This window comes from Rhinoraja longicauda, chromosome 3, assembly GCF_053455715.1.
Source record: "Rhinoraja longicauda isolate Sanriku21f chromosome 3, sRhiLon1.1, whole genome shotgun sequence".
NCBI lineage: Eukaryota > Metazoa > Chordata > Chondrichthyes > Rajiformes > Arhynchobatidae > Rhinoraja > Rhinoraja longicauda.
In genome coordinates, this window is record NC_135955.1 from 59,073,691 (window position 1) to 59,098,365 (window position 24,675).

Genomic DNA, 24,675 nt, shown 5'->3' on the forward strand with positions numbered 1-24,675 from the left:
ACATCTATCTAATGTGTCATGGAGTAATACAGTGTGGAAACAGGCCCTTCAGCCTAACTTGCCCATGCCGACCAACGTGTCCCATCTCCACCAGTCCCACCTGCCTGCATTTGGCCCATATCCTTCTTACTCTATCCTATCCATGTACCCGTCCAAATGTCTTTTAACTGTCGTGATACTACCTGCCTCATGTACCTCCTCTGGCAGCTCGTTACATGTACCATGAGCCTTGGTGTGGAAAAATTTGCTCCTCCAGTTCTTATTAAATATTTCCCTCATCTTAGACCTATCTCCTTTGATTCTGGTGTTCAGTGATTTAATTTCACATCTTATTCTAATAATGCAGTGGTCTTTTAATACCTAGATTGTGTACACACACTGCTCTCTCCTACCCCCTGCCCTCCCCAATGGCTGCTTATATCTGGCAATTTATTATTTCTAAAATCTCTGGGTTTTTATCTAATTTATGTATTTAAAGTGCTGAAATAAAGGGTAATGTTTATTGAGTATGCTTTTAGTCGTGTAATTAAAATCTGTGTTGGATTTTGAATTATGTTCTAGTGAGTTGCCTTAAGGATTTAAAAGCTTTATTTCTGTATTCTAAATTAAAGCTTCAATCTTTTGATTACTAAACTTTTATTGAAAATATGACTTAAAACAATTTTGCTTTGTTCATCAAAAAGGAGATGTAATATTGTTATAACATACATTATGGGATTTAAATTATATTTAAAAATAGATTCCACAAAAGAGAAATACTGAAATACATAACCTAATTAGTTGCAACTCGTATTAATTGCATAGTGCATGTTAAACACTCAAGGTTTTAATTGGTAGAGCTCAAATATTTTTTCATGTTGAAACTGAATATAACAAAGAGTTTTATGGGGAAAAAACGGGTCCAGAAATGAGGTAAATTTGAGAGGGAGGAGGGGGAGGGAGGGGGAGACGAGGGAGAGGGGGGGGGAGAGAAGAGGGTGCTGCACCAATGCAGGAGTGGTTTGGGGCCAACGGGTCCGCTTGGTCTAGTATAATGCTATAATTTCTTTAAGAATATGATATTAGATTAAAAGTCAATATTATTTTGTCATCAAAAGCTTTTTGAGTCAGAGGGGGCCTCTTGTATAAAAATTCCTAAATTGTAACTTTAAATTAGATTTTTGTGATTATATGAATCATGGTTTCAAAATTATGAGGAAGGTATTGCAACAAGTCCCGGGAATAGTGAAAGTCCTGGATAGAGTGGATGTTCAGAAGATGTTTCCACTAGTGAGAGAGTCTAGGACCAGAGGCCATAGTCTCAGAATTAAAGGACGTTCCTTAAGAAAGAAGAGGAGGAATTTCTTTAGTCAGAGGGTGGTGAAGCTGTGGAATTTTTTGCCACAGAAGGCTATGGAGTTCGTCAATGGATATTTTTAAGGCGGAGATAGATAGATTCTTGATTAGTACGGGTGTCGGGGGTTATGGAGGGAAGGCAGGAGAATGGTTAAGAGGAAAAGATAGATCAGCCATTATTAAATGGCGGAGTTGATGGGCCGAATGGCCTACTACTGCTCCTATCACATGAATTTATGACCTGCGCCATGTTCTGTTTTTAAACCAGAGTCAAGGTAACATCATCACCATAAATGTGAGCAAAATGTTCCTGAAAAGAGTATTGTGGGTGTGAAGTCAGTACTCTGCAGCTACAGCAGGTTGAACATCTAAATGTAACATATCCCAATTGTCAGCAAAGTTGATGCAATTGTTTTCTGAGCATTTCAGCTGGGTCCAGAAATCGCGCATTTCCGGTTAAATGCAGGCAGCTATGAGAACTTGAACCACGTTAATAGTGAATGCTGTGTGAAAATTACAATACCTTTCTTAGGTATTTATTCACAAAATGCTGGAGTAACTCAGCAGGTCAGGCAGCATCTCAGGAGAGAAGGAATGGGCGACGTTTTGGGTCGAGACCCTTCTTCAGACTGATGTCAGGGGGGCGGGACAAAGGAAGGATATAGGTGGAGACAGGAAGACAGTGGGAGATCTGGGAAGGGGAGGGGAAGAGAGGGACAGAGGAACTATCTAAAGTTGGAGAAGTCAATGTTCATACCACTGGGCTGCAAGCTGCCCAGGCGAAATATGAGGTGCTGTTCCTCCAATTTCCGGTGGGACTCACTATGGGACTGGAGGAGGCCCATGACAGAAAGGTCAGACTGGGAATGGGAGGGGGAGTTGAAGTGCGCAGCCACCGGGAGATCAGAGTGGTTAATGCGGACTGAGCAAAGGTGTTGAGCGAAACGATCGCCGAGCATGTGTTTGGTTTCGCCGATGTAAAGAAGTTGACATCTACAGCAGCGGATGCAATAGATGAGGTTGGAGGAGGTGCAGGTGAACCTCTGTCTCACTTGGAAAGACTGTGTGGGTCCTTGGATGGAGTTGAGGGGGGAGGTAAAGGGACAGATGTTGCATCTCGTGCGGTTGCAGGGGAAAGTGCCTGGGGATGGCGTGGTTTGGGTAGGAAGGGACGGTACGGTAGCGCAGCGGTAGAGTTGCTGCTTTACAGCGAATGCAGCGCCGGAGACTCAGGTTCGATCCTGACTACGGGTGCTGCACTGTAAGGAGTTTGTACGTTCTCCCCGTGACCTGCGTGGGTTTTCTCCGAGATCTTCAGTTTCCTCCCACACTCCAAAGACGTAAAGGTATGTAGGTTAATTGGCTAGGTAAATGTAAAAATTGTCCCTAGTGGGTGTAGGATAGTATTAATGTACGGGGATCACTGGGCGGCACGGACTTGGAGGGCCGAAAAGGCCTGTTTCCGGCTGTAGATATATGATATGATATGATATGACGAGTGGACCAGGGAGGGAACGGTCTCTGCGGAATGCAGAAAGGGGAGGGGATGGGAAGATATGGCCAGTGGTGGGGTCCCGTTGTAGGTGACGGAAATGTTGGTGGATGATTTGTTGGATACGCTGGCTGGTGGGGTGGAAGGTGAGAACGAGGGGGATTCTGTCCTTGTTACGAATGGGGGGAGGGGGAGCAAGAGCGGAGCTGCGGGATGTAGAAGAGACCCTAGTGAAAGCCTCATCTATAATGGAAGAGGGGAAGCCCCGTTTCCTGAAGAATGAGGACATCTCTGATGCCCTAGTGTGAAACACCTCAACCCGGGCACAGATGCGGCGTAGACGGAGGAATTGGGAGTAGGGGATAGACTTTTTGCAGGAGACCGGGTGGGAAGAAGTGTAGTCCAGATAGCTGTGCGAGTCAGTGGGTTTATAGTAGATGTCAGTCACTAGTCTGTCTCCTGTGATGGAGATGGTGAGGTCCAGAAACGGGAGGGAGATGTCGGAGATAGTCCAGGTATATTTAAGGGCAGGATGGAAATTGGAAGTGAAGTGTATGAAGTCAGTGAGTTCTGCATGGGTACAAGAGGTAGCACCAATGCAGTCGTCGATGTAGTGGAGGTAGAGTTCGGGGATGGGGCCTCTCATATAACATATTGCTCTCTGCTCTTGACGATAAACTATCTGCTGGTAGAAATCTTTGTATTTGTTTTCCCTCTTCTTTATGCTCCCTCGGTCAATATTGTTAGCTGTGAATCTTGTTTGCATGTGGTGTAAAACTCATTTATGTTTTATTGCCACTATTCAAGTGATTGGTTTTGTAACTTGAGATGGTTTTGAGATTTATGTGGATTTTATTCCAATATTTTCTTTTGGTAAATAGTCAAGTCGTAACTGTGATTGGATGTGCGTCTAATTGGTCTTGTAATATCAGGTAATTGAATATATTGGCTTTGTTTTCTTCACTTGGAGTAGCAATGAAATTGTGAATGTGGCTCCGACAGCTGATGTTTCTGCACCTTACAGATTCTATATGTGTATTTTTACAATACTGGAGAGATTTTGAAGAACAAGATTATTATTCAGGGCTTTACACCAATACACTGTTCTTAACAAAAATCTACCTATCATGTGAAACCTTATAAATAACAGATATAAATTAGATAACTTCAAGATCGAAAGTCAAAAACGTTTTTCATGACAGACAAATTTTCATCGTTTTACCACCATTTTGGACACCAAAAATGTGACATAAAAACTCTGCCACATTTAGTCATGAATATTTAATTCATAAATATACTTCATATGGCCCCTCATACATATATGTTTTGATAATAATCTAGGGAAATATCTTCATCAATACCAGGAGAAAAATACAGTAACATGTCTGGTATTCCGCCTAGCAAAGATCCGGTAACGGTCGTTGTGCTTGGTGTCCTTTGTCACAACGACCGTTATCGGGGTCGGTACCTCCCTCCGTAAGTTAAACCATGGAGGCTCCAAACCGCCACTGCTTTTCGCAAACACCAACAAAGTATCCTCTAGTAGTAGTGATTTTGGGGTGAGTTAATTATTTTTTTCAAATTTAAATTCAAATTTAATATTTCAAAAACATCGTGGTGTCAAAAACACAACGACCGTTTATATTATATTTTCCGACTTTTTAAAGTCAATTAAAAAAAATTTGGGGGCATAAATTGGTCATCAAAACTAAGAAACTAAGCCAATCTTCAGTTTGGCAACATACTGTCTCTTGTTTGCCTTTCGTACGGACCAAGTCACTAACTTCATTCCTTCGTGTCAACTTCCGGAAGCGCCACAGAGACAGAAAGCATCAGACCCATGTCAGCTACAAAGCTGTTACAGTGTCTGTGTGAATACTGTGAAAACTGTGTGAATATAAACTTTCTACTGCAGTCCCTGAACATGAAATGCGTTCAAGTAGGTCACAACAACAGTCTGAAGAACAAGGTATTTTTATTATATGTATGTATCAAATATGACTTGGTAATTTATTTCAGCTCTCAACAGAGCCACTCCAGCACTCTGCGAAACATCACCTATCCACGTTCTCCAGAGACACTGCCCGTCCCGCCGAGCCACTTCAGCACTCCGCGAAACATCACCTACCCACGCTCTTCAGAAACGCTGCCCGATCCGCCGAGCCACTTCAGCACTCTGCGAAACGCCACCCATCCATGCTGTCCAGAGACGCTGCTTGACCCGCCGAGGCACTCCAGCACTTGTGAAACGTCACCTACCTACGCTCTCCAGAGACGCTGCCCCACCCGCTGAGCCACTCCAGCACACGGTGAAACATCACCTACCCACACTCTCCAGAGATGCTGCCCCACCCACTGAGCCACTCCAGCACTCTGAAACACCACCCATCCATGCTCTCCAGAGATGCTGCCTGACCCGCTGAGTTTCTCCAGCACTCTGTGAAACGTCACTTATCCATGTTCTCCAGAGATGCTGCTTGACCCGCTGAGTTACTCCAGCACTCTGTGAAACATCACCTATCCATGTTCTCCAGAGATGCTGCCTGACCCATTGAGTTACTCCAGCACTCTGTGAAACATCACCTATCCATGTTTATACATGGTCCCCCCATTTCAGGGCACCATAATGTTTGGGACACATGGCTTCACAGGCTTTTGTAATTGCTTAGGTTTGCTCAATTGCCTCCTTAATGCAGGTATAAGAGAGCGCTCAGCACCCAGTCTTTCCTCCAGTCTTTCCATCACCTTTGGAAACTTTTATTGCTGTTTATCACATGAGGACCAAAGTTGTGCCATTGAAATTTTTTACAAATGAAGCCATTATTGTAACGTATGCATTTCTTACATAACGTGCGTCACGGTGTCCACTCAGATGGATGCAGTATTCCACTACATGACCAGGTGAATGAAATGGAAATGGTGTTTGCAATTTTATTGTTTCATGTGGTATTCATAAACATAGAAAGGAATAAGAAATACGTGCACTTACTGCCAACCAGGTCACTGGTGGACACCACGCGACAACTGTTACACAAAATGTATTTGTGTATTCTGATGCCATTTACGGAAACTTGCTATCAATATGTCTGAAGAAGGGTCTCGACCCGAAACGTCACCCATTCCTTCTCTCCCGAGATGCTGCCTGACCTGCTGAGTTACTCCAGCATTTTGTGAATAATGCTATCTTTTCTTATATTTTTTGTTGATACTATGTTTGTCATAAACCCAATAAAGTGCTTGTCAACCTTTTTGAAGGAATTTGAAATTTGACCCCCTATGTCACATTATTATGTGCCAGTATTGTAAAAATACACATATAGATTCTATACACTTGCATAGTTAACAGTGGAGCTATCGCTATGGTAAAATAGCTTTAACATCATACGCCATGTGGCATTAATTTTTAGTGCTATTCAGACCGATAATCAGTAACCTCCAAGCTAAAAAAATATGGCAGCTTTTTAGTAACTCATCTTATTTCAGGATGCAATTTAATGATAACACACTATTATTGGTGATCCATACAAACTGATGCCCAACGGCACTCTTACATTAGAAAGTGGAGGTTCACGCATGGCGTTCAGGAGGTTAGCAGTGAGTACCGTGGATTTTCATAGACTGCAACATTGAGGGCAGTAATATTATGTATAGTGTTAAAATGGCAGAGGGGGGTGTGGGAGAGAAAGTGTAAGCCTTTTTGTGCTTTTGGTGAAAATGCAACAGAAATACAAAAAGATCTTTTTGTATGGCACTAATTGGAGCTGCTCCATTTGCAGTTGAATGAAATGCTTGCGCTTGCAGCAATAAACTTGGTATTTAGTGAAATGTGTGTAAGTGGAGTTGCTAATTTTCAAAAAGTGCTATGTTTTGCACCTGCACAAATTTCATTCATTTTTATTCTCACTGGAGATTAAAGGATAGCAGTGGGAGGTCTCTGAAATCTTCCATTCAAGCAGCTTTGAGGAATTTGTAATGCAGCATAAGATTCGTAATATTGAGAGAACCTTTCACAGTGAGAGAAGCTTATCTTACATAAATTACTTGACTTTTCACAATTTGACATATCAAAATTAACTAAGTACTTGATAGAGTTATGATGAGTTGCTTCAAACCAAAAGATGCTGAATAATTATCTCGACAGATAAATTGAATGAATAGAATAGAATTCAACAGATCTCAGTGGTTCTACTGAGCTTTGAGGTGACAGGTTGTCTGAAGAAGGGTCTTGACCTGAAATGTCACCCATTCCTTCTATCCAGAAATGCTGCCAGTCCTGCTGAGTTACTCCAGCATTTTGTGCCTATCTCCCATTTCATCATCCTTACTTATTGGATTCCAGCACTGATATAGCCTTTGTGCTTATCAGTTTCCAGCTGCTATTCTCCTGTTGTCCCATCTGGCTCCATCTGCCTACTTTTTTCCTCCTGCCTTATCTGCTTCCATCTATGGCTCTAGACTCTCAACTCCATCCCTCTACCTCCATAGCTGGCTCCATCTGTCCATCATCCTTCACCTTTCCTGAGTTCACCTATCACTTGTGACCCCGTTTTACTTCCTACTCTTTATACTAGTTATTTTCACTGGTCACTCCCTTGATGCAAAGTCTTGATCTAAAACAATGCCACTCCCCCCTCCCCAGTTTGCCTTTTGATGCAGATTCCAGCATTTGCTGTCTCTGCCTTCTTTCTTTCCTTTGCTCCTCACCTTCTCCTGGTGGTAAGCCAGCATTATGACAATCAACAACAGACACATATAATACACTGCACAAATGAATATACCAAATGAGCAACTGATCAATGGGTCAAGACTCTGTGCATTTATTATCTTTGTTTTGTGATTGTGCCCTTTAGTGATTCAGATGTGGCTGTTTTATTTTGTCGGGGAAAAAAGCCAAGTACAGTTAAACTGATTAGTAATACATAGTACACCAATTTATTCACAAAATGCTGGAGTAACTCAGCAGGTCAGGCAGCATCTCGGGAGAGAAGGAATGGGTGACGTTTCAGACTGAAGAAGGGTCTCGACCCGAAACGTCACCCATTCCTTCTCTCCCGAGATGCTGCCTGACCTGCTCAGTTACTCCAGCATTTTGTGAATAAATCGATTTTTACCAGCGTCTGCAGTTATTTTCTCATAGTACACCGTCTGAAGACGGGTTCTCGACCGGAAATGACATTTATTCATGCTCTCCACAGGTGCTGCTCTGACCTGTTGAAATACTCCAGCACTTTGTGTGCTTTTGTGTATTAACCAGCATCTGCAGTTCCTTGTTGTTACACCTAATGTTAATCATGCGTTAACAATAGGAAAAACAAATGCCTGCCTAAAAGTTCACTTGGCATGCATTAGATTGGTAATTTTTTTCAGGCACATTGCAAGTTTCCAGATGAAACAGTATTTTATTTATTGTTAATTTATTTGCCAGTGAATTTTTTTTTTAAATTGCCCAGAGAAACCACACTCTTTAGAGTTTGTCCCATGAGGCAAATGGTTAGTTTTGTATAATGTTGTTCAGGAGGCTCATTGAAAATTAAGGGAATAAGAAATATCTATTGCTCTTATTTTTTTTCTATTATGCTGTGCTCATCCGTGGTGACTGGATGAGGGTGGAACATGTCAGCTGGTGCAGTGGAACAAAAACTTGTGCAAGCCCAAATCAAATATTTTTGCTAACTTCATGCAACTCCTCTGTGGTTCTAGAAGTCATTTGGTTGACAAAATGAGGCAGAAACTGGCATGCTAGAATTTTTTTTATTTCCCCAGATGTTGAACTGCTCTCAGTCACTCCCATCCTGACGAATTCCTGCAAAATGCAGTAGCAACCTAAATATCTCAGCACTTGCTGTAAATATTTGAGAGTAAAAATGCGAGCTTTGTAAGCAGATAAATACAACAAGATTCACAATTCAATATAGCACATGGGACATTCGATGGATGAGTCAAGGCTCACTACATGCATTACTGTTTCTTTTATGGGCATGCTCTTTGATGATGCAGATATGATTGTACTGTTTTCAGAGGAAAAAGCTAAGTACAGTTAAACTAACTAGTAATGAACAGCGTACCAAACTTTCCATGAATTCATAATGGGAAAGCAAGGCCCTGCTTAAAAAGAATTGGATAGGTAACATTGCTTAAGTTGTATAGCAATTCTCCAGATTTTAGTGTGTCAATGCCAGTAAAATAGCATTTAGCTATAAATAAGAAAAGCGGAAAGTGGGAGTGCACCTGCAATGTCACAGAAGAAATGCTAAAATTTAGAGACATATTAATTAAATGATTAAATGGGATCCTGCAGCAGTATTGAAGGACGGGTTTAATACCAGAATATGGAGAAGGGTTGGGGGTAAGGGTGGCATAATTCGACTAGTGTATCTGTGCAAGAAACACGATGACATTATATATTTTTTAAACTGCAGGCTCTGGAAATCTGAAACAAAAACGGAATATTGTTGCAAATACTCGCAGGTCAGGCAACATCTGTGTAAAGAGATACAGATTTAATGTTACGTTTAAGACCCGACTGTGTAACTGGAAAAAGAAAAAAATGTTTGTTTTCAGGTGCAGAGAAGGTGGGGGGAGAGATGGGTTGAACAAAGGGAATCTCCCTGATAGGATGACCAAATGAGTTTACATAGCAATTAGGATCAGATAATGTTGCTTTGTCTGTGTTATGTGTTGCTCATAGCAAAGCTGTGAAATGTGCCAAGCAGACTAGACTACACAAGTAAAAAGAGAAAAACTAAACCAAAATTATGACTGGACGTTCTGACACAGTTGGAGTGAGTTACCTAAAGTTGGTGAATTTGATATTGATTCTGGAAGGTTGCAATGTGCCCAAAAATAGATGAGCTGTTCTTCAAACTTGTATTGGGCCTCATTGTAACCATACCAAAGCTCATGGACAGATTAATCAAAGTAGGAATGGGCTGGAAAATTGAAGTTGCAGCTAGAAACTTTGGGGCATTCCTGTGGATCGAATAGAGGTGCTCAGCAAAGCAAAAGTCAATTTTGTCTATTCCCACAGGTCTGCTGTCATCCCTTCAGTTCAATTCTAGGACTTGTATCTGTGTATTTCTCATTCCTTGGTTAAGATGATATATTTTAGGTCCAATCGTCCAAAGTCCCAGATACCTAATTGCATACTGAGCTTCCATTTTGAGGAACATATGTGGACTAGATGAACTACTTCAGTGTGCCTTGGTCATTTAAAAGTTTACCTAGTAAGATGTAACTCAGTCACTCGATCTTTCCGACTATCAGAACGGGATGTCAGCACTCTTTATGTGGTGACTCTTTACGTTCCTTGGATATGCAGAACAAAGAATATCACTGTGACTTGTCACGTGACAATAAAGATTTGTTCATTCATTCATTCAATCATTCACTTTAGTTTATTAAAGTCATGTATACCGAGGTAAGGTGAAAAGCTTTTGTTTGCGTGATATCAGTCAAAGAAAAGACCATATACGAACCCAATCAAGCTGTCCACAGTGCACCGGTAAAGGTTTACTGGGAGCACTATGCCTGGAAAACCATTCATCCTTTGGCAGGTGGAGGCTGGCCTCGAGGCTGAAATCCAAGATTTCAGAACATTTCCAGTCATTCCACTGCGGGTATAGTTTTGGTTGGCAACCATGTGCACTTTTGTGTGATGTTCTTAGGGTTATATCCTATATACTTCAATCATGTAATGGATTGGATTGTTGTGCAAATCAAACAATTATACTAATTTTTAGTTGATCATAGATTTTAAAACGGAGTCCTGCGAAGCCTTAAGAATGATGAATGTATTTAATTTACAACTTTTATTTAATTCTCTACAGGCACATGCACTGCTGGTTCGTGAGATTGATGTAGAAAAGGTGACAATCTTGGAAAACCCTTACGTGGATGCGATAAAATGTTTATGGGTGGACCCAGGCATCCAGGAATCCTATGACCGAAGGAGGGAGTACCAGTTGTCGGATTCTACTAAATAGTAAGTTTATAAATCTAATTGCTTTCACAATGAAATATGTTTTCCACAAACAATATTTTTCAATTAAGGCGGGAACAAAGATTTACGCTCCGCGTGCGCAAGCAGTTATTTCTACGTTAAATAATGTAATGTAGAAAAAAGTTTGTAACTGTCGAGATATGTAAATCCCCAGGGTCTGATGGTCTGCATCCCAGAGTACTCAAGGAGGTGGCCCTAGAGATAGTGGATGCATTGGTGATCATTTTCCAATGTTCTCTCGACTCTGAATCAGTTCCTGTGGACTGGAGGGTAGCCAATGTAACTCCACTTTTTAAGAAAGGAGGGAGAGGGAGAGAGAAAACGGGGAATTATAGACCAGTTAGCCTTACATTGGTAGTGGGGAAGATGCTTGAGTCAATTATTAAAGATGTTATAGCAGCGCGTTTGGAAAGTAGTGACAGGATCGGTTAAAGTTAGCATGGTTTTGTGAAGGGGAAATCATGCTTGACTAATCTTCTGTAATTTTTTGAGGATGTAACAAGTAGAATGGATAAGAGAGAGCCAGTGGATGTGGTGTATCTGGACTTTCAAAAAGTCTTTGACAAGGTCCCATAAAAGAGATTAGTGTGCAAAATTAGTGCACGTAGTATTGGGGGTAGGGTTATTGACATGGATAGAGAACTGGTTAGCAGACAGGAAGCAAAGCGTAGGAATTAACGGATCCTTTTCAGAATGGCAAGCAGTGACTAGTGGGGTCGCAAGGCTCGGACCCCAGTTATTTACAATATATATTAACGATTTAGACGAGGGAATTAAATTTGACTTCTCCAAGTTTGAGGATGACACAAAGCTGGGTGGCAGTGTGAGCTGCTATGAGGATGCAACGAGGTTGGGTGAGTGGGCAGATGCATGGCAGATGCAGTATAATGTGGATAAATGTGAGGTTATCCACTTTGAGGAGAGGATTTTAGTTTATGAGCAAAGAGATCGTACTGCAGTTGTACAGGGCCCTGGTGAGACCGCACCTGGAGTATTGTGTGCAATTTTGGTCTCCTAATTTGAGGAAGGACATTATTGCTATTGAGGGTGTGGAGCGTAGGTTCACCAGGTTAATTCCCGGGTGACGGGACTGACATATGATGAAAGAATGGGTCGACTGGGCTTGTAGTCACTGGAATTTAGGATGAGAGAGGATCTGATAGCAACATATAAAATTCTTAAAGGATTGGACAGGCTAGATGCAGGAAAAATGTTTCCGATGATGGGGGAGTGCAGAACCAGGGGTCATAGTTTAAGAATGAGGGGTAGGCCATTTAGGACTGAGATGAGGAAAAACTTTTTCACCCAGAGTTGTGAATATGTGGAATTCTCTGCCACTGAAGGCAGTGGAGGGCAATTCACTGGATATTTTCAAGAGAGAGTTAGATTTTGCTATTTGGGCTAAAGGAATCAAGGGATATGGGGAATAAGCAGGAACAGGGTACTGATTTGAGATGAGGCTGAATTGCCTACTCCTGCACCTATATTTCTGTGTTTCTATAAAACAAGAAACTGCAGATGCTAGAATTTTGAGCAAAAGATAAAGTGCCTGATGAACACAAAGTGCTTTATGTTCCTCTGTTTTTGAGATAACTGCTAACTCCATGTATTAAATGCATGATGAACTTCAAGGCACAAAGGAGATTAAATACTGAAAGACTGATTCAGTAATTTTCAGGCGTAAGCTTAATAATATTCCATTAAATTTGTAACTTCATAGTCGCAAGCTCGTGAACTTAACTCATCCAGTGTATTCTTTACTGGTTCCTTCACTTTCAATCTCCATCAGATTCAATGTGCCAAGAACCCCATTGCCCACACTGATTCACATTAAGTCTCAATGGTCCATCATCTCAAGACATGAACTAAAATATTTCATCAAGGTTGGTAGATATCTTAATATACAATCACAATCTTTTTGATTTCCGCTCCAAACAACTTGGAACCAAATGCACTTGCTTTTCCTTCAGTTCATGGGCATTATTCAGAATGAAAATCTAATTTTTCAAAGCATATGGAATGTACTCCATGGTGAGAAATATTAACTCTGGGGAATGGAGAACTATTCAATTTCTGAATTAGGTTCCGGAATGTATGGTTGCGATAACTCTTAAATCCTCCCACAAGCTGAGAAAAGAATGCTGCACAGAGAGCAAGGAGGGAAAGTACAAACTGGTGCAGACTTTGCAGAGGCATGTGTAAGAAAATAACTGCAGATGCTGGTACAAATCGAAGGTTCATCACAAAATGCTGGAGTAACTCAGCAGGTCAGGCAGCATCTCAGGAGAGAAGGAATGGGTGACGTTTCGGGTCGAGACCCTTCCTCAGACCGATGTCAGGGGGGCGGGACAAAGGAAGGATATAGGTGGAGACAGGAAGATAGAGGGAGAACTGGGAAGGGGGAGGGGAAGAGAGGGACAGAGGAACTATCTAAAGTTGGAGAAGTCAGTGTTCATACCGCTGGGTTGCAAGCTGCCTAAGCGAAATATGAGGTGCTGCTCCTCCAATTTCTGGTGGGCCTCACTATGGTACTGGAGGAGGCCCATGACAAAGGTCAGACTGGGAGTGGGAGGGGGAGTTGAAGTGCTCAGCCACCAGGAGATCAGGTTGGTTAAGGCGGACTGAGCGAAGGTGTTGAGTGAAACAATCGCCGAGCCTGCGTTTGGTTTCGCCGATGTAAAGAACTGACCCACATGCAGTGGCATGTGGGTCAGTTTAATAAGGATTTTTGGATTTGGACTAGGAAGTTAGAATTCAGAGGAATTCTAGTGCAGGATGATTGTGTAAGATGTTGAATCTGGTTTGCATTGAAGTTCATAAACCTGAAATTCCACGCTGTAATTGTGAACTGTTTAATTCCATAGGAAAATGGAGGAGAGTGGATAGAATGTTATGATTTTTAAAGGGAATGCAAGACAAAAAGTCCTGGGGTATGCACAGAATTTTTGAAGGTGACAAGGAAAGTTGATTTTTTTAAAAAGGCATATTGATAAATTAAAGAATGGAATAAACGGCAAGAATTTATGCTAAATCTTTTTTTAAATCCTCTTTGGGACTTCAGCTCGATAATTATGACCACTTCTGGACGAATGTCAACCTAAACTGGAGTCCAGAGGAAACTTCATAGATTGATAGCAGAAATTAGATGGAGGATGGGTAAATGAACATTATTAGTGTCAACAGAAAGAATTTTGCTAAGATAATTAAGACTGTTTAGAATTGGGGGACATAAATGTAAAGTAAATGTCAAAAGAACCAGAAATGATTTGATGGAAAAAATGGTTCTGCAGAAAGTTTAAAACTCACTGCCAAATAAGTCACAAGAAGGAGCATTGAGAATGTTCTCAAAAGGGAAGAATAGGGTAAAAGAAAAAACTAAAGGGCAGGGAACCCAAGCCAAAATCATATTAATCTTTTAATGAGCCAGCAGAAGTACATAGGCTAAATCGTTGGCTTCTGTAATGTATAATTTTTTCCTATTTTTCATCCCTTAAGATGTGGCACCACTTCCAAGGCCAGTGTTTGTCGCCTATTCTAATTATATCACTAATCCTTCGGAAGATGCTGGTAAACCACCTTCTTAAATTGTCGTAGTTCTTTGGTAAAGGTACTCCAATAATGGTGTTGCGTCGGGATTTGCAGGCTTTAGACCTAATTTCCATTATCACTGGTTTCATATTATCAAAGAGAACCACAAACACTCAAGGGACAAAGGATGCAATCAATATATAGAATAGTACAGCACAGGAACAGTCCCTTCAGCCCATACTGTCCATACTGAATATAATGCCAATTTATGTTGAAATCCTCTGCCTGCACGTGATCTATATTTCTCTGTTCCCTGCATAACCATGTGCCTATCTAAAAGCCACTCAAATGTCACTATTGTATCTGCCTCCATTCCTATCTCAGACAGCCACCACTCTCCAGGTTAAAAAAAAACTTGCCCTGCACATCTCCTTTAAACTTTGCCCTCTTGTCTTTTATATTTTCACCCTGAGAAAAAGGTTCCAACTCTCTACTCTATCTATGTGTCGCTTAATTTTGTATACTTCTATCAGGTTTCTTCACAGAAACCAATCAAACTTTGTTCAACCTGTCCAAGCAGGTTCACCCTCTAATCCAGGCAGCATTCTTTTAAATCTCTTTTATACTCTCTCCAAAGCATCCACATCCTTCCTGTAATGGGGTGACCTGAACGGCACACAATACTCCCAATGCAGCCCAACCAAAGTCCTATAAAGCTACAACATGACTTCCTGATTCTTATACTCACTGCTCCAACCTATGAAGATGCGCAAACCATACACCATCTTTACCACGCTAACAACTTGTGTTGCCACTTTTAGGGAGCTATGGACTTGGATGCCTTTGTACATCAAAGCTGTTATGAGTAGTATAAGAAAATAACTGCAGATGCTGGTACAAATCGATTTATTCACAAAATGCTGGAGTAACTCAGCAGGTCAGGCAGCATCTCGGGAGAGAAGGAATTGGTGACGTTTCGGGTCGAGACCCGTCTGAAGAAGGGTCTCGACCCGAAACGTCACCCATTCCTTCTCTCCCGAGATGCTGCCTGACCTGCTGAGTTACTCCAGCATTTTGTGAATAAATCAATAAAGTTGTTATGAGTCTTGCTATTAACTGAATACTTTCCCCTTACATTCGACCTTCTTACAGAGTTATTACAGCTCACACTTGCTTGGATTAAATTGTATCTGCCATTTCTTTGCCTATTTCTGTAGCTGATCTATATCTTGCTGTATGCTTCGACAGCCTTCCTCACTACCTGAATCTTCACCAATTTTGGTGTCATTTGTAAAATTGCGACACAACACTTCTACATTTACGTCCAAGTCATTTTTATAGATATCACAAACAACAGAGATCCTGGTATAGATTCCTGCTGAACTCCACTGGTCACAGACTTCCAGCCAGAATAACAACTTTCTCTCACAGCCCTCCTTCATCTATGAGTGAGCCAGTTCTGAATCTAAATGACCAAGTCACCATGGATCTCATGCATCTTAATCTTCTGGATCAGCCTACCATGACAGACTTTATCAAATGTCTTACTAAAATTCGTGATGACAAAATCCACTGCCTTGCCCTCATTGATCACTTTTGTCACCTCCTCAAAGAACTCAATCAAGTTTGTAGGACATGACAGTGCAGAAAAACGGGTAAATCCTATCCCCCTTAGTGATTTCACTGTCCTCCATGCCTGTCTCTTTGGTGAATATAAATGCAACGTACTCGGTTAGTGCCTCGTCTACATCCTGTGACTCTGAGCACAAATTATGATTGACTTGTCCTACCTTCTCCCTGGTTGCCCTCTTGTTTTTAATGTACGTATAACAAGCCATGTGATTTTCTTTAATCCTACTTGCCAATGACATTTCATAGCCCCATTTGGCTCTTTTGATTGCCAACTTGAGATCTTTCCAGCTTGCTTTATATCGGATTTCATCTTTCTAAACTTTATGTACGCTTCCTTTTTTTAAACCAAATTTACAAACTCTGGGAAACCCGTTCCCTTAGCATGACATCCTTATCACGCCTCCTTACTGGAATATGCCTGTCATAAACTCTTCTCAGCTGGCCTTTAAACGGCTTCCACTAGTCACATGTGGACTTGTGCAATAGCTCCTGCCTAATAATGCAGCAATCTGCCTTTCCCTAATTTGTTGTTTTGCTGCTGGTTCTGAGAGGATATGGCAATTATGATGGCACACTGGAGGAATGTAGTTTTTTAGTGGGGTTTTGAGTGAAACTTCGGCCCATTTCCATGCCAGTAATGAACAACCAACTAGTGTGGATTAACATGCCTGTGCCACACACATACACCAATCATACAGCTGTGGGTTGGGGGTTGGAGAGAGGAAGAAATGCATGAAAATTACAAACACTGGGAAATGGTACTCAAACAAAGTCGGGTCATATAGACACAGCATGGAAACAGGCCCTTAGGATCGCCAATTCTGTGCTAGTCATCAAACACCCATTTAGATTAATCCTGTAATTCTACTATTTATTCTTCATTATGACCAGCTGAGAATTGTCCAAGGAGCGTGGCTGTTTTCTGGGGTGGGGGGGTGGGGGGGGGGGGGCAGTCTTTGCATACTCCAGCCAGTCTCTGAGTAGGTGCGAATTGCTGCTTGGGGAGGAGCAGGTGGGGACGGATCCAGTCTTTGCAAACTGGAGTCAGTCTTTGAGTACATGTGAAGTGGTGATTGGGGGTGGGGAAGGGGGTCCCAGGGTTATGTTTCTGTTTCCTGAACCTGTAGTAAAACTCGTTCAGGCCGTTGGTCAGCTGACAATTGTCCAAGGAGCGTGGGTTTTTCTCTTGTAGCTGGTGATTTCTTGCAAGCCCTTCCAAACTGAAGAAGAGTCATTAGCTGAGAACTTGCTCCTCAGCTTCTCAGAGTACCTTTCCTTGGCAGCTCTGATTCCTCTTGTCAGCTTGTACTTGGCCTGCCTGTAGAGGTCTGTATCCACGCTCCTGTAGGCCCCATCTTTTGACTGGTGGAGCTGTCTGGGTTCTGCTGTGAACCAGGGCTTGTTGTTGAACCAGATCCGGGTCTTCGTGGGAATGCAACTGTCCTCGCAAAGCTGACATAGGATGTCACAGTATCTGTGTACTCATCGAGGCTTGTGGTTGGAAACACGTATGGTCGTAAGGGCAGACAACATTGCACACAGACAACAATGGAGGTCAGGATTGAACTTTGATCTCTGATGCTGTGAAGCAGCCACTCGATCAAAAGCACCACTGTGCTGCCTTTCTTGGAGCTGTGGCCTGATAAGGCCATGAGTTCAATGGATTGGTCCAAGGATCCTAAAGGCAGTGCCTGGTGAGACAATTGTTATATTAGCTTTGAATTTCTAAAGTTCTTGACATTTTGGAAGGTTTCACCAGCTTGGAAAATAGCAAATTCAAAAAGGGAGAGAGATGGAAAGCAGAAAATGCAGACAAAGTAGCTTAACATTTGTCAGAAGGAAAATGTTAAGTTATTACTAAAGGTGTTGGGCGTGCTAAGAAACGCTCAAGTGGATTAGGCAAAGTCAAAACTTATTTTCTGAAAGAGAAATTATATTTGACCAACGGAAATCTTTGAAAATGTAACATGATGTTGACAAAGAGAAAATGGTGGATGTACTTTTCTTGGATTTCCTGAAGATATTTGATAAAGTGTTGTATCAAAAGTTATTGCAGAAAGTAATAGCTCATGGGATTGGAGGTAGTGTATTTGGGCAGGAAGATTGGCTAGCTAATATTAAACAAGGATTCGGCATAAATGGATCTTTTTATGGTTGGCAATAACCTTGTGAGGTTTAAAAAAAGTTGAGAGGTTTATAAATTGACGGGGCATAGATAGGGTAGATAGTCTTTTTTTTTATCAGGTGGGGGAGCAAAACTAGAGAGCGTAAGTTTAAGATAAAACTGGAGAAATTGATATCTGAAGGCAAGTTTTCCCACAGGGGTAGTTATATGGAATGAGGTGCCAGAGAAAGTCATAGAGGCAGTTATAATTACATTGATTAAAAGGTATTTGGACAGGTACTTGGATAGGAATGAACAGAGGTGCATGGGCAAATGAGATTGCTGTAGATCGGCATCACAGTTGGGTGAAGTCCTGTTTCCGTGTTCTACAGTTCCATGACTACGTAACAAGTACTGCTGCTGGGGCTTCAACACATTACAATTTAGATAACTGGCACGGGTGAAGCAGTATCTGCTGATGTGTAAAAATAGGTTGGAAAGTAACTTGGGAAGAGAACATAAGGAGACAGGAGGTTAAGTAAGAGAGTAAAGATTTGACAATGGAGTACAATGGGGAAAATGAGAAAATGTACATTCTAGTGTGGACCCATATAAAAAACAGCCAAATGGATGAGAGAGACAGGCTCTGACGTTTTGAGGAATCTAGGTGGCTTAGTGCATAATTCATAGAAGACCAGTTGCCAGTCACGGTAATTAGCTAACCAGCAGAATTTGACTGTTTATTGCAAGGAAGAAATACAAAAGTAAGGAAGGTTATGCCTTTATTTAGGGCATGGATGAGGCCACATCTTTGATATAGTTTTGGTCTCCTTATTTAAGGAAGGACATTAATTTTTTGAGACCAGTTAATTGAAAGGGTACTGTAATTTGGAGTTTAGTTTAGAGATACAGCGCAGAAACAGACCCTTCGGTCCACCGAGTCCGCACCGACCAGCAATCCCTGCACATTAACACTATCCTACACACACTAGGGACTATTTACACTTACACCAAGCCAATTAACCTACAAACCTGTACTTCTTTGGAGTGTGGGAGGAAACCGAAGATCTCCGAGAAAACCCACACGGTCACAGGGAGAGCATACAAACTCCGTACAGACAGCACCCGTAGTCGGGATCGAACCTGGGTCTCCGGCATTACGAACGCTGTATGGCAGCAACTCTACCGCTGCACCACCGTGCTGCCCCAATGTGAATTGGGAGGGAGGGTTATCTTATGAGGAAAGATTGGACAAGCTAGGCTTGCATCTACTGAAGTTTAGAAGAATGAGAGAGGAAATGGTGGAAACATGTACGATCCTGAAGGGTCTTGGCTGGATGTGGGAGGACAAGATGCTTTGCTTGGGGATATTATAATAAAAGAGGGTCATAGTTCATAGGTTCATAAGTCATAGGAACAGAATTAGGCCATTCTGCCCATCAAGTCTACAACGCCATTCAATCATGGATGATCTATCTTTCCCTCCCAACCTCATTCTTCTGCCTTCTCCCCATAACCCATGACACCCTTACTAATCAAGAATCTGTCAATATTTGCCTTAAAAAAATACCCAGACTTGGCCTCCACAGTCATCTGTGGCAATAAATTCCACAGTTTCACTACCTTCTGACATAAAAAAACTCCCCATCGCCTTTCTATTCTGAAGCTGTGCCTTCTGGTTCTAGATTTTTCCACTTGTGGAAATATCCTCTGCACATCCACTCGATCCAGGCCTTTCACTATTCGATAAGTTTCAATTAGGTTCCCCCCCCCCCCCCCCTCCTCATCCTAAACTCCAGTGAGTACAGGCCCAGTGCTGTCAAACACTCATCATGCGTTAACCCGATCATTTTTGGGATCATTCTCGTAAGCCTCTCCTGGACCCTTTCCAATGCCAGCAGATCCTTCCTTGGATATGGGGCCCGAAGCTGCTCGCAATGCTTCAAATGCGGTCTGACCAAATGGTGCCTTATAAAGCCTCTGTATTACACTGATGTATTTATATTCTCATCCTCGAAATAAATGCTAACATTGCATTTGCCTTCCTTACTACCTCAACTTGCAAATTAATCTGTTGGGAATCCTGCACCAGCACTCCCAAGTCCCTTGGTGCCTATGATTTCTGAATCCTCTCTCCATTTAGAAAATAGCCTATGCCTTTATTTCTACTACCAAAATTGATGTTTTAAGGCAGAGAGAGATAGATTCCTGATTAGTAAGGGTGTCGAGGGTTATGGGGAGAAGGCAAGACAATGGGATGAGGAGGGAGAAATAGATCAGCCATGATTAAATGGCAGAGTAGACTTGTTGGGCCAAATGGCATAATTCTGCTCTTATCACATGATATGTTCAAATATTAGCTGGATACCTGTATCCTTTGACAGACTTGCATGCCCATTTTACGCTTTGAATTGTGGGGTTTAAGCCCTCATGATTCAGCAGAGGTTTGGCTCTCAAGGACACTGAATCAAAAAGGGAGAATGATCACAACCTCAGATGAACAAATGGAGAAATTGCACTTGGGAAGACTTCGCTCAGATCGAGCAATCAACAACAGGCAATAGAGAGAGAATATGTATTACAATTGCGTAAAACAAAACAAAAAAAGAACAACATTCAAAATTTAAGTGTATGCTTACAACATCACATTCTCTCCAGGAGGTAAAGATGGAAGCTGTAAAGTAGAATGTTAGGAACTGGAAATAGGATGAGTTAGGAAGGAAAGATATAAGGAGGCTTTAGTGTACTTTATCAAAAAGCAGTAGACACAAAATGCTGGAGTAACTCAGCGGGACAGGCAGCATCTCAGGAGAGGAATGGGTGATGTTTCGGGTCGAGACCCTTCTTCAGACTGATGTCTGGGAGGGAGCAGGACAAAGATAGGATGTAGTAGGAGACAGGAAGACAGTGGGAACAGTGGGAAGGGGGAGCGGAAAGAGAGGAACAGAGGAACTATCTGAAGTTGGAGAAGTCAATGTTCATACTGCTGGGGTGTAAACTGCCCAAGCGAAATATGAGATGCTGTTCCTCCAATTTGCGCTAGGGCTCACTATGACAATGGAAGAGGCCCATGACAGAAACGTCAGATTGGGAGTGGGAGGGGGAGTTGAAGTACTGAGCCACCGGGAGATCAGGTTGGTTAAGGCGGACTGAGTGAAGGTGTTGGGTGAAACGATCGCCGAGCCTGCGTTTGGTCTCGCCGATGTAGAGAAGTTAACATCTGGAACAGCGGATACAATAGATGAGGTTGGAGAAGGTGCAGGTGAACCTCTGCCTCACCTGGAAAGACTGTTTGGGTCCTTGGATGGAGTCGAAGGGAGGGTAAAAGGACAGGTGTTGCATCTCCTGCGGTTGCAGGGGAAAGTACCTGGGGAGGGGGTAGTTTGGGTGGGAAGGGACGAGTGGACCAGGGAGTTATGGAGGGAACGGTCTCTGCAGAAAGCAGAAAGGGATGGAGATGGGAAGATGTGGATCCCGTTGGAGGTGACGGAAATGTTGGAGGATAATTTGTTGTACACGATGGTTGATGGGGTGGAAGGTGAGGACAAGGGGGACTCTAACCTTGTACAAATGGGGAGAGGGGGAGCAAGAGCGGAGCTGCACGATATAGAGGAGACCCTAGTAAGAGCCTCATCTAAATTATAATGGAAGAGGGGAACCCTCGTTTCCTAAAGAATGAGGACATTTCTGATGCCCGAATATGAAACACCTCATCCTAGACGCAGATGCGGCGTAGACGGAGGAATTGGGAGTAGGGGATAGAGTTTTTACAGGAAACAGGGTGGGAAGAAGTGTGGTCAGGATAGCTGCAGAGTCAGTAGGTTTGTAGTAGATGTCGGTCACTAGTCTGTCTCCTGTGATGGAGGTGGTAAGATCCAGAAACGGTAGGGAGATGTCGGGGATGGTCCAAGTATATTTAAGAGCAGGATGGAAATTAGTGGTTAAATTTATGAAGTCAGTGCGTTCTGCATGGGTACAAGAGGTAGCACCAATGCAGTCGTCAATGTAACGGAGGTAGAGTTCGGGGATGGGGCCATGATCTTATGATCAAAAAGCGGTAGTCAGTACCCACAGAGTTCCGAAACATGGTTGTTGTTGGGAACCATTTTTGGGATCAGTTTTCCGATGTTTCGTAGATTAGATATGGAAAGTATATTATACAGGTTTGCCCTCCCTCAGTTAGGAACTGAAGAGGGAGGCTCTCTTTGTGTTCTTAGCATTGTGAGTAATTGTTGTTTTAAATAATTACAAAATGATGATGAGAAAATATGACAAATCATATTGTTGAGGATTTATTTAATCCATGCATTTGAACAAGATGCAAGCTTCAAAACAACATTGTATCCTTCTTTTCGTCTTTGGTTGCATGCATTTGGTTCGAATGCATTTGGTCTTTGGTTGTTAGAATTAAGAATATTTGGTGTATTTCATCTCCCTGATGTAATTAAACATATCTGTCATTTCCTCTGACAAAGTAATAAAGAGAACACTGTCTGCTTCTATTCAGAAGATGCATCTTTAGTAACCATTTTAAGTTTTATTTATTTCATTCTTTTATTTATTTGATTTAATTTATTCATACATTGCATATAGATCTGATAAATAATCTGGGCACCCACTGGATGTGCCCCACACATCTCCTTTAAATTTTGCCCCACTCTCCTTAAAGCTATGCTCTCCAGTCTTTGACATGTCCACCTTGGGATAACGGTTCTGACTGTCTACCCTATCTATGCCTCTCATTGGGTTTCCCTCGACCTCCAATGCTCCGTAGAAAATAAAACCAAAAGTGTCCAACCTTTCCTTATTGCTAATACCTTCTAATTCAGGCAGCATCCTGGTAAAGATAGACATAAAATGCTGGAGTAACTCAACGGATCACGCAGCATTTCTGGAGAAAATAGACAGGTTTCAGGTCGGGACCGTTCTTCAGTCTTAACATAGACATAGAAAATAGATGCAGGAGGAGGCCATTTGGCCCTTCGAGCTAGCACCACCATTCATTGTGATCATGGCTGATCATCCACAATCAGTAACCTGTGCCTGCCTTCTCCCCATATCCCTTGTTTCCGCTAGCCCCAGGAGCTCTATCCAACTCTCTTTTAAATACATCCAGTGAAATGGCCTCTACTGCCTTCTGTGGCAGAGAATTCCGCAAATTCACAACTCTTTGGGTGAAAACGTTTTTTCTCATCTCAGTTTTAAATAGCCTCCCCTTTATTCTTAGCCTCTATAGTAAAGATGTCCTTCCTCAAATTAGGAGATCAAAACTGCACACAATACTCCAGATGTGTCTCATCAGGGCCCTGTACAACTGCAGAAGGACCTCTTTATTCCTATACTCAAATCCTCTTGTGATGAAGGCCAACCTTAGCTTTCTTCACTGCCTGCTGTACCTGCATGTTTACTTTCAGTGACTGGTGTACAAGAACACCCAGGTCTCGTTGCACTTCCCTTTTTCCTAATCTTGTGTTTATCTTTGCTATAAACCATCATCTGCAGTTCCTTTTTATTACATTATAGTATCCTGGTAAACCTCTTCAACACCAAAGCCTCCACGTCCTTCCTGTAGTGGGGCAACCTGAACTGAACGCACTACTCCAAATGCGTTTAACCAAAGCAAATGGGGCAACTAGAACTGCAGGCACTACTTCAAAGCCCAATAATGCTGCAGTATGACTTTCTAATTCTTAAACTCAATGCCCCAACAGATCAAGCCAAGCCAAATTGTTATGTCGAGAAATCTAATAAGTTTCTGAGAAGTCTCAGACCTTAATTTATCTTGCTACTATTTCCTTAATGTTTCTTCAACTTTCTATTCTTCATTGGCTTTTTATTGAGACGAAGTATCTGGTAAGTTTGGTAATTGCTTGTTGCAAGTACACCTCCAAGATTCAGTGGGGCGACTCTATAAAAAAGCAATTGTAATCAGTGGAATTTACCCGTTAAATATTTCAGTGATGTATGCCCAACAAATATCAAACTGGCATTGAAAACCTGATGAAGGAAATACTGGCTTACATCATTTAGTGCTGTAAGTTATTATATGTGGGAGTCCAAAGAATCCCAGTGCAAATTGTGATTTGAATTCTTGTCAGTCTGAGAGTAGAGCTACCAATTTGCATTATGCTTCAAGCCTGATATGTATGTTATAGAAAATAAAGGAGTACATTTCACTGAAAAGCAATTTCTGAACAAATTTGTTCGTATTCTCAGAATTTGGGTATTTTTTGATTCACCAATAATTACTTCTGTCTTTTAACTAATAAGTGATTTTAAAAACCCCAACTTGTACACACATTTCATTACCTGGACAAGAGATATCTTTGAAGTATTGTTATGTGGCAAAGGCTGGAGCCAATTTTACAGTTCGCATAAACAACAATATTTTATCGTTCTGATAGTTTATTTCAGTGTCTTTATTGGGGGATAATAAATGGACAAACTGCTGTGATCAATTCCCCTGTGTTATCTTGAAAATGTTCTGTGGAATCTTTTATATAGTGAACTGAGAAAGCTTTTGAGGACTTGGTTAACATTTCATCTGAAGGATGGTACCTCTGACAGTGCAGCTGTCACCCAGTT

General features: G+C 41.9%; 1 protein-coding gene across 1 annotated transcript in view; it reads left to right on the forward strand.

Moving 5' to 3' along the window:
* LOC144592031 (guanine nucleotide-binding protein G(q) subunit alpha-like) overlaps positions 1-24,675 on the forward strand; it is a 153,412-nt gene that overhangs the window by 103,589 nt on the left and 25,148 nt on the right. Inside the window, 1 exon segment of the mRNA XM_078396223.1 lies at positions 10,654-10,808. Within this exon segment, the coding sequence (XP_078252349.1) occupies positions 10,654-10,808 (155 nt within the window).